Source organism: Rattus norvegicus, chromosome 4 (assembly GCF_036323735.1).
Source record: "Rattus norvegicus strain BN/NHsdMcwi chromosome 4, GRCr8, whole genome shotgun sequence".
In the NCBI taxonomy this organism is placed as follows: Eukaryota; Metazoa; Chordata; class Mammalia; order Rodentia; family Muridae; genus Rattus; species Rattus norvegicus.
The window spans coordinates 121,707,570-121,726,569 of NC_086022.1; the positions used below are offsets into that span (position 1 = coordinate 121,707,570).

At 45.8% G+C, this 19,000-nt stretch overlaps 1 protein-coding gene across 9 annotated transcripts in view; it reads right to left on the minus strand.

Annotated features, from left to right (window-relative positions):
- The window catches only part of Cfap92 (cilia and flagella associated protein 92), a 55,032-nt gene that overhangs the window by 23,681 nt on the left and 12,351 nt on the right, over window positions 1-19,000 (minus strand). For 5 of the 9 annotated variants that reach the window (XM_063285337.1, XM_039108726.1, XM_039108727.1 and 2 more), the window contains 5 exons: window positions 14,966-15,109; window positions 13,800-13,866; window positions 12,658-12,779; window positions 7,258-7,449; window positions 1,276-1,460 (listed from right to left, as the gene is read on the minus strand). In XM_063285337.1, the coding sequence (XP_063141407.1) occupies window positions 1,276-1,460; window positions 7,258-7,449; window positions 12,658-12,779; window positions 13,800-13,866; window positions 14,966-15,109 (710 nt within the window). The remainder of the gene's footprint in view (window positions 1-1,275; window positions 1,461-7,257; window positions 7,450-12,657; window positions 12,780-13,799; window positions 13,867-14,965; window positions 15,110-19,000) is intronic. The other 4 variants (XM_017593016.2, XM_063285338.1, NM_001427840.1 and 1 more) reach the window with 2 other exon arrangements.

Genomic DNA, 19,000 nt, shown 5'->3' on the forward strand with positions numbered 1-19,000 from the left:
ACTAGGAGAGACATTCCTTCAAATCACCACGCATAAAAGTTTCTGAAGACAAAAGACGATCCTCCAATCTCTGAGAAAAGTATAACAATGCCTTCAAAACACTTAAACGATGATTATTAACCAAGACAGCTAAACCCAACTGGGCTGACTGGCTGTTTTACTTTGATTGGTTAGTTGGTTGGTTGGTTGATTGATTAATAGATAGATAGATAGATAGATAGATAGATAGATAGATAGATAGATAGATAGATAAGGGTTTGGTTTGGCTTCTTTTGGATTTGGTCAATTTGGCACAACCTAGAGTCACCTAGGGTGTCAGAATATCAGTTGAGGAATTGCCCCAGTCAGATTGGCCTGTAGGAACAACTTAGAGCATTTTTCTTGATTAGTGACTGATGTGGAAAGCCCAACTTAAGCCTATTGTGGGTGGTACCACCCTAGATTTGGGTGGACCTGTGTTATACCAGAAAGCAGGTTGAGATATCCTACTCTACGTTGAGTTTTTTAGAACAGCCAGGGCTACAGAAGGAGACCCTCTCAAAAGAGAGAGAGAAAGAGAGAGAGAGAGAGAGAGAGAGAGAGAGAGAGAGAGAGAGAGAGAGAGAGAGAGATCAGGCTGAACAAGTCATGAGGAGCAAGTCAGTAAGCAGTGTTCCCCCGTGGCCTTCTCCAGGTTCCTGTTTGAGGTTCCTGGCTTCCCTTAGAGATGGACTCTAACCTGTAAGATGTCATAAACCCTCTTCTCCCCAGGTTGTTCTTACTAAATGTTTTATCATGGCCCTAGAAAACAAACTACGACACCAACCACACTATCTTCCAAGTAGGAGAGTAGGAACTATAAAGAAAATATAAAGATCCCTTTAGAATGAGAATTGTGACCACCGGACATACGCTCAAGGATGTGCCAGCGAAACCAACCAGCACACAAACACAGAAAGAGGAAAACAGTCCTCCAAACGATGACCCAGAGAAGGAAGAGGGAAGTCCTAGACGCACACTGGCACTGAGCCTGGTTGGTTTACAACAGTAAGTGCCCATCTGCGTGCTGCAGCCATGACAGGGAAGCCCACACTTAGGGAGCAGTAGAAAAGCTCAGATCTGGTGGCTCCAGCTCTTGGGAACCCTGTGTCTTTCTCTCCCTACAGAATCCTAAGTGCTAAGCTGAGGCTGGCATTTCTCACATCAAGCGCATGAAAGATCAAAGATGCCACACGATAGCCACCTGGACGGGATGAGGAGGTATTCTTAGTGGGAAAAGCAGGGGTTCATCCTTACCTCCAGATCATGAATGGATACAGGCTGGACTGGAAGACAAGAGGCGCACCTGATCTTTATGGTCAGGGGGTTCAATTCTTGTTTTTGCTCTTCAGTCATGATAGGAACTTCTGTTTTTAAGGTCAAAAAGCAGTCTAAAATGTTGGCAGACTTCTCACTGCCACGGCAGATGACCGTTTGCCAGCCTAGAAGAAAACACATGCATCGTTAGCCCCCAGTAGCATTGGCAGTCAGAAGCAGGTACTCATCCCAAGCCCGATGATAAGAAATTCATAACCACGTGGAGTGCTAGCATCTTAGTTACAAGAAGATACTCTGCTGTCTACCAAAGGAGAAATGTAAACACCAACCCAGCAGTTGGCACAAAACTTGTGGAAGTAACCAGCCAACATCTGATTTGACACACGGACCGCTCCATGAGATGGAACTGATACCCAATGCTGTTTGGGTGGCCAGGAACCTGAGATAAATAGCCCAGGGAACTAGGATAAAACCAAATACTACTATTCTGGCATTCCTGTCAGGAAACACAATAAACATTCTGTTGAACTGGAAGCTCAGAATGCACCCCCACACCTCCATACTCCCACACCCCTACACCAACACCCACACACTCACACACCCCAACAAAGCCACATTGGTCTTCTAATGCCCTTAAGCCAAGAGACTAAGAAAACAGTAGCAATGTTAGGCAGTGTGCCTGATCTATAGTACCAAGGGAATTTGATTGCTTTCCCATAATGGAGGTAAGAAAGATTATTTCTGCAGTACAGAAGGTCCTTTAAGGCTACTATATTCTGTGGTTAACGTCAATGGGAAACTACAACAACCTAATCCAGGCAGAGTGCAAAGGGTACAAACCCTTCAGGAATGAAGATATGGATCACTCTTCCAGGAAAAGAGTCAAGACCTGAGGCGTTTGCTGAGGATGGAGGAAATACAGAATGGGTAGTTATAAATGCTAGCTAAGGCCACTTGATCAGTTGCAGAAAAGAGAATTATAACTGACATGAGTGTGTTTCTGTTGTATTTTGTTAAGAATACATTTGTACAGATATCTGTCCCCTCAAGAGATATTGCTACCTATTCTAAACTTATAATATGCTTGCAGCTGTATGTGAAATAGTTAACCAGGCATAATTATACCTGGTTAAATATATAATGCATTTGCAGTTGTATGTGGTAGTTATATCATGTTAAGCATAATTGTGACTTAGTTAAGTATATACTGTTTTCAATTGTACATGAGGTAGTCATTTTGTGTTAGACATTATTATGACTCAGTTATTGTTTTCATCTGGAAATTGAGCACAACATTAGAAGATATGATTTTGTGTCAGGTTGACAAGGGGTGGACTTGTGATGGCCATTCTTGGTTATCAACTTGACTGACTACATCTGGAATTAACTGAAATCCAAGTGGCTGGCACAGCCAGGAGAGAGTGTTTGTTTTGTTGGTTGATTGGTTAGTGTGTTCTGGATTTTTGTTTTTGTTTTGTTTTGGGGGCTTTTCTTTTGTTTTGATTCGGGGTTTCTCTGTGTAGCCCTGGCTGTCCTGGAACTCACTCTGTAGACCAGACTGACCTCAAACTCACCAAGATCTACCTGCCTCTGCCCCCTAAGTGCTGCCATCGCCACCCAGAAGGTTTTTTTTTTCCTTAATTAAATCATTTGAAGTGGGAAGACCCACTTCTAATCCTGATGTTTAAACTGGGAATAGCATGTACCACACCTTTTACTGGCGTCCTATATAAAGAATAGGGAAGAAGGAGGCTTGCTCTCTCTTTGCCTGTTTTCTCTCTCCTTCTCTCTGTATCTCTGTGTGTATCTGTCTCTATTTCTCTGTGTGTCTCTGTCTCTCTCTCCCTCCCTCCTTCCCCCCCCTCTCTCTCTCTCTGTGTGTGTGTGTGTATGTGTGTGTGTGTGTCTCCCTCCTCCCTCCCCTGCCTGTGAGTCAGGATGTAGCTCTCAGCTCAGCTACTGCTCCAGCCCCACACCTGCCTGCCACCATGCTCCCTGCCATGGTGATAATGGACTAAATCTCTGAAACTGTGAGCAAGTCCCTAATTAAATGTTTTCTTTTATAAGAGTTGCCTTGCTCGTGGTGTCTCTTCACAGCAATAGAACAGTGACTAAAATGGAAGTTGGAACCAGGGACTGGGGTGTTGCTGTGGCAGGTCTGGCCATGCTGCTTGTTGGCAGAATGTAAACTTTGGGAGTTTAGATTAGGAAAGCAATTGAATGCTTTAAGTGGGACTTAATGGGCCATACTAGTAGGAGCATGGAGGACAGTGGTGCTGGCTCAAGGGTTTCAGAGGGGAAGGATATTAGCAGTTGACATAGAGACCATTCATGTTATATTTTGACAAACAATGTTGCTGTGGGGTTTTTGTTTTGTTTTTTGTTTTTTAACCTGTGTCCTAAAAATCTACCTGAAGCTAAATTAAAGAGGTTTGGATTCATGGCTTTGGGAGAGGAGATTTCAAGACAGTCTAGTATTTATTGGTTGTTTTCTAATTGTTTAATGAAGAGTCACAATGAAAAGAAGCAAACAGGGCAAGGAGGAATGCAACACACACAGTTTGAAGTAAAAAGGAGGGCTAGGAAATGTTACAACGCAAAGTCCTATGACCAAGGAAATAAAAAGCTGTGCAGAAGCCTGGTTGCTAAATAGAATAAAGGAAGTGGTAGCCTGGAGGTAAATCTTTCAGCTAAGCTCCCAGCTTGTGAAAAAGAATTAAAGACAATGTAAGCAAAGAAACCATCAATAACAGAAAGCTGATACAAATATAACTGAAGGAGGCAGGCTGGAACCTGGATACAAATGTAACTAAAGGAGACAGCCAGGTTGCAGCACAATTTAACAGCTTCAGGAACCTGACTCTAGCTTTAGAGTCAAGCACACAGGAGAAGGGTTGTACAATCTCACTCCCCAGCTATGGAAAGCTACTGAGGTCAGGCATGTGCCAGGGGTGTCCCTATATGGAGGCTGAAGAGGTCCTTGTATTAAGCTGTGAGGGTGAAGCCTGGATTGTGTTAAAGACCCTAAGATGTTAGAGATGCCAAAGTCATGGAGTACCTGCCAAGGAAAGCAGCAGTGAGAGTGGAATCTAACCAAGAGAAAGAAGTGCAGTCAACAAGGCTGGGAGGAGCTGGAGATCTGAAGAGTGCTTTGACCTTAGACATGGAGGTGCAGAGTTTCAAGTTTGCCTGTTGGTTTTTGGTATTTCCTCACTATGCTCTCTCTTCTCTCTATTGGAATGGTAATGTATATTCTATGCCACTGTATTCTGGAAGTATATGATCTGCTTTTTCTATTTTGATTTTACAGAGGATTACAGTTAAGAGATTACACGAGTCTCAAAGACTTTGAACTATGGACCACTAAATAGTGTTTAGACTGTGATGGACTGTAAGGACTTTTGAAGTTAGACTAAATACACTTTGAATTACGATATGGCTACAAGCCTGTGGGGACCAGGGAGTGAAATATGGTGGTTTGAATAAGAATGGCCCCCAAGGGTGCATGTATTTGAATGCTTAGTCATCAGGGTGGGGTGCTATTTGGGAAGGATTTGGAGGTGTGGCATTGTTGGACACTGGGGAAGGGCTTTGAAGCTTTAAAAGCCCAGCTCAGTCTCTCTGTCTCTGCTGTCTCTGTCTCTCCCTCTCCCTTTCCCTCTCCCTCTCCCTCTCCCTCAGCCTATGAACCAGGATATAATTCTTAGCTACTTCTCCAGCTGCCTTTCTTTGTAGGGGTTGCCTTAGTCATGGTGTCTTTTCACAGCAACAAAACACTGACTAAGACAGAGGAACTTGGAAGAACAGAGAGGGAAGGGAAAGTATAATCAGGATGTGTGTGAGGAAAAAATGTATTTTCAAGAAAAGAAAAGATAGGGCTGGAGAGATGGCTCAGCGGTTGAGAGCACTGACTGCTCTTCCAGAGGTCCTGAGTTCAAATCCCAGCAACCACATGGTGGCTCACAACCATCTGTAATGAGACCTGCTCTCTTCTGATGTGTCTGAAGACAGCTACAGTATACTTACATATAATAAATAAATAAATCTTTAAAAAAAAAAGAAAAGAAAAGATAAAAGAAATTAAAATTTAATACAAGGGGAAACCTTTAAAAAGAACTGGAACACTGGGCATAGTGGCAATTACTTGTGATATGATCAGTCAGGAGGATGAGGCAGGAGATGCTCAAGTTCCAGGCCAGCCTTGTCTACATAGCCAGACCCTTGTTTCCAGAAATCAAGGGCTGAGATATATCTCAGTGGTAGGGGACTTGCCTAGTATACCCAAACCACAGGGTCCATCCTCAGAACTGGAAAAACTGGGAAATACTCACAGGTAGAATGTCAAATGCCAACATCTCAAGCCAAGGTCTAAGCAGCTCCCTAAGAGGATTGAATTTTTATCATTTTATCTTGACCACCTAAAGGCAAGGTATTTTCTGAATCACTCTGAGCAAAGTAAAAGGTATTGCCTCACAGGTATCACCACACCAAGATGATTAACTGCCCAATGCATGGCTTCTACACAGGTAGGTGACTACACAGCCATGTTCTAGACCTGAATCACCACGGTGGTACCCATTGTCCTTCTCCACACTGGCTACATTTCAAGTGCTTAGTGGATGTGTAGCTGTGAGCCGGCAGACATGGAGCCTGGCCTTCACTGCAGGCAGCACCAGTGGCCACGCTGCAGTAGGCAGCTAGATCAAAACAGAGCACGTTGTTTTGAAAGCAGCTGACGTCCACACAGGTACCTGGAGCTCACTAGTAGGCATCTCTTTAACTGTAGCCATTAAACGGGTATCTACAGAGAGCATGACTAACACCCGTGGTGCGCACTCTACTTCCCCTCCTGCGCTGTGTGCATGACAGAAGGTAACAGCGTCCTGCTGGGTGTCAGGACCACCCGGCTCCCAGTTGTGATGATCAAAAATGCCCCCGCCCTCACCAAGTCATCCGCCCCCATGAGATACAGCTTCCCAGAAGAAAAGCTTGGTGCTACGTGAAGGAATGACAGGTGAGCTTCTCTGAGTGCTCACCCCAGAGCTATCATTGCCACTTGGTCCTGGAGACACTCCTCCAGGACTGCCGTCGCCTTCACAGAAGAGAAACTGAGCTCGGGTGTTCAGTGATCACCCAAGGTCTCTGAACTCTTATCCTGTGGAGCCTGCAGCCTGCCCTGGCGGCTCGCTCACCCCAGCCTCCCACACACGACACCTTCCTTTAATGCAAGAGTTCACTCCTAAGTTCAGGATCCAAAAGCCCCACTGGGAAACAGGCCAACTAATGTCTCCTGTGATGGTATAGAAAACCTGAAATGGAAGACTTTGACCAAAAAAAATGGTGCATGTTTTGGAATGGATAATCTCAGGCTGAGATTTTATGGTGAAAGCAGCGGACCCTGAGTCAAGGCCACTCTAGCTGACCACCACCTGCAGGTGCTGTAAGGGTTGGGGTTCAGCTCCACTTCCCTCGAACCACCAGCATCCGAATCTGCCCTCCCAGTGGTCCAGCTTGTCACCTCCCTGCCAGCCACTCCGATCCTGCACTGAACAGTTTATACACACTGTCTTCTGTGACACTTTGACTGGGTGCCATCTCAGAATGGAGCCTGCAACTCTACAAAATAGCCATTGGAGGGCTCACGTGAGAGTGAAAACCCAGAAAAAGGGTTTGGAAAACGGCCCCTATGCATCCCTCTGCTCCTTTTCCTAAATGCTTCAGTGAGAACCTGTAGGAGACCAGCGCCTAAAAGGCAGCGCCTTATATGCCAAACACAGCTGACAGTTACGTTCTCGCGGGCTTCCTTGTACTTTGGAGTCAAGCCCTGCCGCTACACTTGTAAGCCGTGTGATCTTACAGGGTAGCTAGCTTCCCTGGGCCTGCATTTCTTTCTCTGTACACCTGAGACATTCCTGAGGTATCAGTGAGGATGAAATGAGGACAGAGCAAACTCCCAATTACCACGAGTTTCTCGTGTGAGCATTCTAAGAACATGGTAGCTACCGGCAAGGAGCGGCATAACGGGCAGCTGGATGGAGAAGGTGCTCTGCTTCCAGGGGGCGCCTTCCTGCCTCTGGTCCCTTTCCTCTTCTGTCTGATACTTCTTCACTTTCTTTGGGTTTTTCTTCTTTACTTCTATCTCTTTGCCTTTAACTTTGGAACCAAACGAAACACATGTTAAGAAGGGATTTACCGTGCTTTGATATGTGCATTTAAGTATGCGATCGAGATCAAAAAGGTTCCAGAAGCTCCTAGAAACCGGGGTGTTAGAAGCAATTTTATAAGTAGCAGTTTCTCCTTTATCCTAGCTAGCTCCCAAATAAATGAAACAGTGACGACAGGTTTATTTAATAGGCTTTATAGTACAATATCTGGACAGTTATTCGTCTATTCTAGTCCTCTAAACTAATCTGGCTACCTCCCAGCCCGAATCCCCAAGATACTTGCACATTAGTATAGACCTGGCTTTCTCTGCTCCAGGTGTTTTGCCATGGTGTCTTCCCGACCTTCTCCTCTGAGGCTTAAATATATTTACAAATCCCTTGGCCAAATGCTTTGGATCGTTTCTTTACTAGCTCATAACTTAACCACTGTTATTCTAGTCTAAGTTCTGCCACATGGCTGGTTACCTGGTCCTCAATTACATGTGACCATCTTCCTCCGTGTCTGGGGCCAACTCCTCTTTCCTGTCCCACTGTCTGCCAGAATCCTCTCTCTGTACCGGAACTCTCACCTCCCTATTTCCTGCCTACACTATTAGGCCAACAGCATTTTTATTGACAGGTGATTCTTCCATACAGTACAAGAGATTCTCTCTACTCTAGGGGTAATCTTTTCTACTGCTGTCTCTTCCTAATACCAGAGAGTTAACTGGACTTAGGTGACAAGTGATTGTCAACTCTAAGTAGGTATATGGCGAAAGTGCCCCAACCCCTTTGAAACTGAAGTCACCATGATGATGACACTGTACTGTGTTCCAACGACTTAAGTCACTCAGTCACGGTGCAGTGCTGAGCTTGGGCTATGGGGCTGAGCTAAATTCCAAACCCCGCTCCACCTTCCTACAGGGCGAGGGTAGTGCAGGACGAGCCTTTTAACCTGAGATACCTCTAATGACAGAAGGGTGTTGGGGAAAGTACAAAGTTCAGCTTGGTCAGGCATGATGGCACACACATTCAACCCTAGTCCTCGGGAGGCAGAGACAGGTAGATTCACAGAGGTGAACTCAAGGCCAACCAGGGCTACATAATAAAGACCTTGCCTTTTTTAAAAAAAAGGGGGGGGCGCTTGCCTTGATCCCAGGCAACAGTGTGAGCTGCTTGCTTGAGGAGCATGAAGGCCAGTGAGTGAAATTGCTTACAAAGTCCAGGGTCAGGTCCACACATGGGAGAGTTGATTAGAGCACAGGTCGTTCTGGCAAGCTACAGAACGACCATGTTAAGCAAATGAATTGCAGGGCTATCCCAACCTTATCCTGTCTTTGAAATGAATCCGGAATAGACTTCAGAATCGCCAAACAGACGTCCCGTGCCTGCACTGGGGTCATGTAAGGAAGTGTTTTCTCAGGTGTTAAGCAGAGTATGAACTAGGAAGAGGCAGTGAAATGTGACACACAAAGCAAGACACCTCAGGGGAACTCAAAGGATGCCATACCCCTCTCTGAGAGGGTCATCCCCCACTAGCGTCCATGATTAGCAGATGTTGTGAGGCAGACCCTGTACTGTTGGAACCACAGAAGCCTCTGCAGTCCTGTGCAGCCTCACAGAAGCCGAGGTTGTAGAGCCAGTGTGGCTGAGCACTGGAAGTCGGACAAAGGGAGACTCTCGATGCCAATCACTGGGGAGTTGGTTAGAGCCCAGCCTACACAAGAACCCCCAAAACCAGCCGCAGGCAACTGTCTTACCCAGGAGTCCTCAAAGCAATGGGAACACAGTGTTCCTGGTGTCAGGGGCAGAAAGCCATAGGGACATTCAAGTGTCCTCTGACAGGGTGGGATGAAGGACAGTGGTCTACCCTCAGACTGCTATGCAAACAGAATAAAGGTAGGATCCTTACATGTGTAGACATGAGTAAACCTCAAAAATGAAGCTGAGCCCGGAAGTGGGAGGCATTGAACAATCTCCATACATCACAGGAATAAAAACCAGTATGTCATTTGAACTCGGGAGAATGAATGGGTTGGAGGAAGGACAAGAAAGGTGTGTCCCTCAAAGAGCAGGACACCCTGAGCACTTCTACTGTATCTGTTATCTTTTGTTCCCCAGGAGATGGCTCTGTGGGTGAAGGACTGCCCCACATGCACGTGGACCTCAGTTCAGATCCGCAGAACTCACATAAAGCCAGACACAGTAGCACATAGCTATGGTTCAGATGCTCCCAGGGAGAGATGGCAAGCAGAGACAAGAGAATCCCCAGAAACCACAGAGCCTGGTGTATGCAGCCACAAAGAAAAAGAGAGCCCTGACTCAAACAAAGTGAAAGGCAAGGATCAAGATCCAGGGCCTTCTGACCTTGACATGTACACTATGCCATTCATGGAACCACATGCTCATGCATGCACATGAGCACACATACACACATACACACACACACACACACACCACACATACACACACATACACACACATACACACATATACACACACATACACACACACACACCACACACATACACACACACACACCACACATACACACATATACACACATATACACACACATACACACACACATACACACACACCACACACATACACACATACACACACATACACACACATATACACACACATACACACACATACACACACACATACACACACATACACACACCACACACATACACACACATACACACATATACACACACATACACACACATACACACACATACACACACATATACACACACATACACACACATACACACATACACACACACATACACACACATACACACACCACACACATACACACACATACACACATATACACACACATACACACACATACACACACATACACACACATATACACACACATACACACACACATACACACATACACACACACATACACACACACATATACACACACATACACACACATACACACACATACACACACACCACAGACATACACACACATACACACACCACACACACACACCACACACATACACACACACACTACACACATACACACACATACACACACATACACACACACATACACACACACACCACACACATACACACACATACACACATATACACACACATACACACACATATATACACACACATACACACACATATATACACACACATACATGCACACATATACACACACATACACACACATATATACACACATACACACACATACACACACATATATACACACATACACACACATATATACACACACATACATGCACACATATACACACACATATATACACACACATACACACACATATATACACACACATACACACACACATACATGCACACATATACACACACATACACACACATACACACACACATACACATATACACACACACAAAGGAATAAAAAAAGGAAGTGGGGAAATATGGTAAAATATTAAATCCTAAATTATGACTACGTAGGTGTTATATTTTCTGTGAATTTTCTGTCTCTTTCAAAATAAAAGGAATGGTTGGGAAACCCTCACTAAAATACTAAAAACACATTTTCTAGAAACAAGAACCTTCTGGAAGACCTAATAGGTCTTCCAAATGTGAGTGTGGTGACCATGCCTAGAGTCTCCAAAGAACCTTATGCGGTTGTGCCTCCAGCACCCCAGCAGGAGCTGGACTCAGGGACCAACAGCTGACTGGTGGCTGAGGAAGCAGCAGCAGCAGCACTAAGGTGAGGCAGCCTGTGACGGGGAGCTTCGCCTCTCAGTAGATACCCACTTCTTCAATATCCACTGCTTTTTATGGTGAGAAGATCCAGGCTAAGAATGAGCAGGTAAGGTCGGCTGGTGTCTTAGATTTCTATTACTGCAGTAAAGCAAGTGACCAAGGGCACATGGGGAGGAAAGGGGTTATTTACAGAGCACAGCCCATCATCAGGAGAAGCCAAAGCAAGGCTGGAGAGAACCTGGAGGCGTGACGGAGGCCACTGAGAACTGATTGCTTTCCTGGCTAGCCCAGCCTGATTTCAGTGGAGGAGTGGCACCACCCGCAGGAGGCTGGGCCCTCCCACATAGATCATTAGTCAAGCAAATGCCACACAGACTTGCCTGCAGGCAAGCTGAAGGAGGCAATTTCCAAGTTGAGTTGAGGGTCCTCTTCTCAGATGGCTCTAGCCTGTGTCAAGCTGATGACAAGAAAAGAAGGAGGGGGAGGGAGGAAATCTCAACCAGGACAAGTGTAACCAGATAGTCTCTGAGGGGCCAGCTCCCAAATAATGATACAGAGACCTTTATTAATTATGGAAGCTTTAGGCCTAAGCTCACTTGTCCCCATATAACTTAAATTAGCCCATTTATACTAATCTCTGTTTTCCCACATGGCTCCTCTCCTCAGTTTCAGTTTCATACATCCAGTGTCTGACTTTCTCAGAGTCCTCTCTCCCTGGAAGTCCCACCTTTCCTCTCCTACCCCAGCTATTGGCTGGTCAGCTCTTTATTAAACCAACCAGAAGGTGATGGAGGGCATGTTTACCAAATATGGCACAGCCTTATGAATAACAATACCAAAGTCAGCATTTGAATAATAAAAACACCATCTTTACCTGGTGTGTGGAAAGATTCCCCACCTATGCCTGACATGTGGCTTCCTGTGATTTTTGTTGCTCTGCAGGCTAAGATGTCATGCATTGTTTGAGACCGTCCTGTGACATACAATGCTGTGCCTTCACCTCCCCAAGATGCAGACCACCCCTTGTCTACCATGGAGAGCCTTTCCATGACCCCCAACAGCCCTGAACCTACCCCCAACACAGCACTGCCATGCAGAGTAACAGCTTTTTATTAGAGAGCTTAGCTCTAGTGAGTAGACATGTTCATGTCTGCATGTGTGCAACTCATGGACCGGGAATCCAAAACTACTGTTGGAATGGAAAGGAACGAAATTCTGTGGGTAAGTGGGTGGACAGATAGGTGGACAGATGAACAAACAGTCAACTGGATAGCTGGATGGATGAGTAGGTTGGTGGGTAGATGGACAGACAAATGGGTTGATGGACAAGTGAACATATGTATAGGACCGTATAGTATCTCATTTAATCCAATACCCAATGGTCTTATTGACGTGCCTTAAATTTAAATATTTCATAACTTTTCAAGTCTAGTTATGTCAGAAAAGCACAAATCCCGTCTTGACTCACGTTGAGACTTTTGTTTTTCTACCATGTTGGTTAAGCTGCTCAACGATGGCTTCTCAATAAGTTCCTTGATCTCCATCATGGTTGCTCCACTCAGAGAAATGGGTGTCTTCATAGTGGTCCGTCTAGAAAATCCTCACAGAGAGGCATCCGTAAGAAGGAAACATACAGGTATCATATCTTGAGAGTCTACTCACTGGTCTGTCCCTACTTCTTAACGCCACATACATGGGAATGGCCTAGGGCTTTTGTCAGACTTGGATGATGCCTCGGAAGTCTGGTGCAGCCTGAGACTCCTTAAATCTGCCAGTCTCTCCAGCAATAGTGATACAGTGGGCCACACTTGCACAATGAAGGTTCAAACCAAATGGAAAACATGAAAAAAATACATCCCTAAAGTAGCTAAAACCATCATTCCTCTAAGAACCCACAAGACTTATCCACAACATTTCCAGGAGCTGATTATCTCCACTAAAGTCTATAAAGAAGGATGCCTGTTAAGTAAAAAACAATGCAAATTTAATTAAAAGCAAGTCAACATTGTTAGCTAGGCATGCCTACATGCACACTTGGGAGAATTCAGCAGGAGAACGGTTTGAGCTTGGAAACCTAAGCTGAGAGGAAACCTGCAGCATGGGCTCTTGGCTCTCCTCAACCTGCCCCAGGCCCACAACTGCCTTTCCATTCTCCACCCCTGCTTCTCCAGAACCCACCTGGCTATCTGAGTTCTGGAGCTGTGACTTTCTGGAAGTCCTCACCGAGGCTCCACAAGCTGAGGCTGTGGGCTGGAACGTTGGCTACCCACAAATTCCAGCTTCCTGACTTTGTGAAATTCACTGAAAGCACTCGTTGCCTTGTGCCTATACTGGAACTTGATAGTCAAACCACCTAGTGTTGCAGATCAGTCAAGGTATATAAACACTTCCTGCAGACATCCGGTGCCTCCTGCATCCCGCAAAAAGCGGGTGCCTTGTGCACCCCAAAGCACCGTCTCCCTTTCCTTCCCTGATCTTTCCTTTTTCCTTGTTTATCTTAGCTCCACCTTAACCAAGACCAGCAAAAAAAGTGTTCAAAGACTCAGAGAGGGACCAGTGGGGGATGGGGGACTTACTCTGACGCACGCCACGTAAGTAGCTAGTCCTTACCTAGATGAAGACTCCTCCATCTTCAGTAACTTCTCACACTCCTCATTCTTAGAAGGGGTTTCGGGTTCTGCTTGGTGAGAATCAAATGTTACCAGGAGTCTGCAAGCTTCATCCAGAGCTAGCTCAGAGTGTTATCCCTGCCCATCTCAGTGACGTATCTCCCAGCAAAGGCCTAATACAACAACATCGTTCAGAAAGAAGGGCTTGTTCGTGAATGAAACATACACGCCAGATTCACTCCAAGTATTGAGCAAATAAAGGCCAGCAGAACCCTACCAGTTAAGGAGGATAGAGGTCTGCTCTGTGTGAAAAGTATCTGCTTCAGTCCTGCTTACGGATATGTTGTAGAATGTTGAAAGCACTCTGAGAGTCTCCAGTTCCCAACTATAGGGAACAGTTAGCCAAATTACAGTCCTATTGGATGAAATACTACATAATACTTGATAGCCACCACTAACAAAGTTTACAGATAGCTCTTAAGGACATAGGAGGTGCTCGTGACGATATACAAACCCTCTCAGAGGACAGCAGCGCTGTGTGTATCTTGGGTAAACCCACATGCTAAAAACAAAAACAAAATGAATCCTAGAACAAAACCAGAGAAATCTGATGTCACGGGGCAACCAACATGTCTCCCAACTGCATTTGGTGATGACTTTCTCGCTGTCCAATGCTTTTCTATAGAGGCTGGGTTTTCTTTTAAAATTAACTTCCAAAGCTCAAAAATGTTTTATCTGTAGGGCACATGCGCGCGCGCGTGTGTGTGTGTGTGTGTGTGTGTGTGTGTGTGTGTGTGTGTGTTTTAACAACTATCCATTAAATCTGCCATGTGCTGGCTCCCAGTTGCAGTTCCAACATTCAGGAGGCTATGGCAGGAGGATTACTTCAAATTCGAGGCCAGGCCAGCCTGGCCAACTGTCCTTTGTAGTGAGTTCTAGGCCAGCCAGGCCTACTTAGGGAGATCCTGGTTCAAAAAGGGGATGGAGATGGAAGAGAAGGAAGAGAAGAGGATGGGAGAACAGGGCAAGTCGAGGAAGAAGAATCCCAATCAAGGCGCCCAGGGGCAGAGGAGCAATGATCAGATGGCGCAGGACGCTACGGGTGCGGACTGAGCTGGTCTTTTGGCTCAGTGCTGAGCTCAGGGGTTCACAGCCCTCACTCCTCACCTTGTGGAGATTTCGAGTGTTTTTCTGCCTTTTCTTGGTCACCTGGTACATTCTCCTCTTTCAACTCTTCAGGGACAATGTTGACTTTGCCATCGACAATTACAGACAGCCTCTTCTGACTCAAAACCAAATTTTTCACTTCCTCTGGAATGAGAAAATGGATCAGTCAATATGCCTAGTGGACACCTGCCACACCCAGTCTTCTGACACCTCCCAGGGACATACAGCAGAAGACGACACTGCCACCACGTACTAGGACAGCTGGTTACACATCTGTTAGGGCCAGGTGCTTGTACCTCATCGTGCCCTAAGCACCTGTATGTGCCACGCCACTGGGTCTCTCTGCATCTCTGCAAGGGTGGAGTTACCCTCTACATGGAGCATCCGATACTGATGGGTACTTAGAACAGTGATTCGCAACCCGTTTGGGGCCACATATCAGATATTTACATCATGATTCATAACTAGCAAAATTACAGTTATGCAGTAACAATGAAATAACTTTATGGTTGGGGGTCACCACAACCAGAGGAACTGTATTAAAGGGTTAGGAAGGTTAAGAACTGCTACCCTAGAAGAACCAGGCCCACAAGTCTCCTTTTTCCTGTACCCCCATGCCAGTCTCTCTCTCAGCATGGAGCTTCCCACACATGACAGCATTAAGCATTCCATGAATATATGGAGAAAGTGAAGATCATGGAAACCTTAAGAAAGAGGTGGGAGGTTGGGGGAAGAAGTTAAATTTGATTCATGGTTGAAGAGCAGATAAATTTTTTTGGAGAAAACAATAGACTGAGAATCCCCCAAGAAGTAGCCAGCTGCCAGAAAGCAGCCCTGTCAGGAGCTCAGTATCCCAGTGGGTGCTTCAGCCAGAATGGAACTGAGGGAGGAAGTCCTAAAAGGCCTTCAGTGAAGCACCAGAATCAATGGAGAAACAGGGCCTGGGTAGCAAGAGAGAGGAGACAGGGGTGGGGAGAAAGATGCTGAGAGAAACTGAGGCAGACGGCCACAGGACAAAGCTCTGGAATCTTTAGTCAAGTGGGAAGAGCAAGCAGGTGCTGGGAGAGGAAGGTCAAGAACAGAGAGCATAGGAGAAGCCACCATAGCATCTGTGCGGTACAGGAATGATGCCATGGTTATCCAACACTCAGCAGCCATGGAGCAGAGCATGAGGGGCACACAGGCTTGCTCTGCTGCAGATACGCCATTCAGACCACTAGCACAGGCCTCTAGCACATGGCCTGCAAAACAAGCATCCTTCCTTCTGCCATACTGAGTCCTCTTGGGGCACCCAGGAAATGGGGTGTCTATGAGTTATCATCAAGTGACAAAAGACAGACCCACAGAAAGGTATTAATGACCATCTCTGGACCAGAGACGCTGTGGCTTTACTTTTTCCTCCTTTTTCCTAGGCATTTCTTAATGGTTTTTATTAGTGAATACACACTGTTCCTTTCATAGGAAGAATATATTTAAAATATGAGTCAGAGACACTAAGCTTGGGACAGAGCTTAAGAAGAAGCTGTTGCCGTGGCTCCCTCCCTTGCAGGGCCCAGACCTCCTCCTCTGGCCCACTGGATGCCAGGGCCCTTTCACCAGGCAGAGCAGAAGCCACTGCCCCAATACCTACTCTAATGGCAGGCAGGTACGCACCAGAAATTCAGGCCCCAGCCAGGACCTGAATACACAGAAGACATCTGCAGGTGTCTTTCCTTTGGTCTGAGTGACAAGTTATGTATTGGTCCCATTTTCTCCCATAGGAACTCTCTGATTACTACTTTAGATTTAAATCAGTGGTCCCCAGTGAGCAATGACTTGAACCGCTAAAGACATCTTGCAATACATGAAGAAATTCTTGAGCCTAGGATGCTGCTAATCTTATCCTCAGGAAAGCCCACAACCAGAAAGCACCTGGCCCAAAATATCATCGATGCTCAGAGTACCAAGGGAAAACTACAAAATATCCTCAATGCTCAGAGTACCAAGGGAAAACTACAAGCAGGTCTGAGGTGTGAAAACGGCCCTCGAGAAGGCAACCTGGGAAGCTAACACTCCCCCAAGGTTTCCCAGGCACAGGGAGCTGGTGTGTGGCTCTGCCCCTCTCACTTCTGTACAAGGGTGGTCTCAGCTCACTGCAAGGTTGGGTGACTACACTTACCTGAAAGCCAAGAACAACGAGAGCATGTATCCCACAGAGTCTGTCTCTAAGCATCAGAAAGAGTTGCTGGATTCGCACCCAGCATCCACTCCTTAGCTGCACTTCATTCTAGTTTTTAAGCTCTCTGTGAACAATACCCTCTCTCCTGCTGCATGAGTCCTAAGAAGCCACTCTCGTCATCTCCGTGCTAGTGGAGTGGCTACTAATTTCTCTTTTTTACAGATGAGAGGAATGTTTAAGAACACACATTCTGCATCCAGGATAAGAAGGGGATGGGACTAGATGGCTGTGACATCATATCACGAGTCTCCCTATTCTTCCCTCCTTCCTACTTCAGGGAAGTTCAGAAGAATCTCATACTGGTATACTCACACAAGTGAAAGTCTTTGTTGTTAGGGACAGCCCTGTAATCCCAGCACTAAGGAGACTGAGGCAGAAGGGTCAAAAGTTCCAGGACAGCCTGGATGACTTAGTGAGATCTTGTCTCAAATTAAACTTGGAAGAGAGGTACTCAAAAGGTTGGTGGGAGCTCAAGAAGTAAAGGGTTGTCTAGTATGTACAAGACCTTGGATTCCATTACCACCACCACCACCACCACCACCACCACCACCACCACCACCACCACCACCACCATCACCACCACAATGACAACAAAAAACCCCTGAATGGGCTACATATGAATGTTAGCATGTTGACGTGAAAGAGGAAGGATTGTGTTTAAGCATACATGTTTGGGGGTAAGGGTACATGCAGAGTCCAGAGGCTGAAGTTGACTGCCTTCCTCAGTCACTCTCTCCCTTAGGTTTTGAAACAAACTTTCACTAAACCTAAAGCCCGCCATTTTGACTAGACTGGTGGTCTCAAGCTCCAGAGAGCACTTATCTCTATCTCCCGCAAACCACAGCTACAGATTCGTGTCAACACCCACATCTTTTCACATAAGTTTTGGAAGGTCAGGTCTGGGTCCTCAGACTTGCATTGCAGGCATTGCCAACTGAGCCATCGTCCCAGCCAGAGGAGGTATGACGTTTTTAACAGTCTGTTTCTTTTTCTAGTACTAGAGAAGAAACTCAGACATGCAACACTTGCCCGTTACCACTGAGCTGTACACAAGGCAAACCTTTCTTTTGTTTCTTGGTATCCCTGAGTAAACACACACTATCAGCCTGGGGAGACAACCCAGTGTCAGTAACTTATATCAGAGCTGCTCTGTACCAAAAGGTCACCAAAGATAAAGGAGGTATAGACACTGCCCGAGGACACAGACACACCGTGACTCCCCAAGTGTGCCCTGGGTGGATGTCACACCCCAACACGGAAAGCACTGTGTGCATCAGGCTAATCCCATGAGGACACAAAGGAACACTGATTTTTCACTCTGATGTGAAAATTTAAAACCCCTCATCTTAAATACTTGGGACTTGGGGCTTTCTTCAGATTTTGGAATATTTTCATATACAAATGCAGCACCTGAGAGGAGGAAACTCAACTCTAAACAGGAGAGTCCTTCAAGGAGTGTGAACACTCCACTCACAGTTGTGAGGAGATGCTATAGGACAGTGTTCTCAACCTGTAGGTTGAGACTCCTTTGGTGAGGGCCAAATGACCCTCTCACAAAGGTCACAGAAGAGCCTTGGAAAACATTACTATCCATAACAGTAGCAACATTTTAGTTATGAAGTAGCAATAAAAATAATTGTATGGTTGTGAGGTCAGCACAACATGAGGAACTCTATTAAATGGTCCCAGCGTTAGGATGGTTGAGAACCACTCTGCCTTGGTATTTTGATGACCCTTTGTGGATTCAGCTGTGGAGTTTTTCACTTGAGCCATCCTGTCAGCTCTCAGAAAGTATCAAACTTGGTACCACGTTAGAC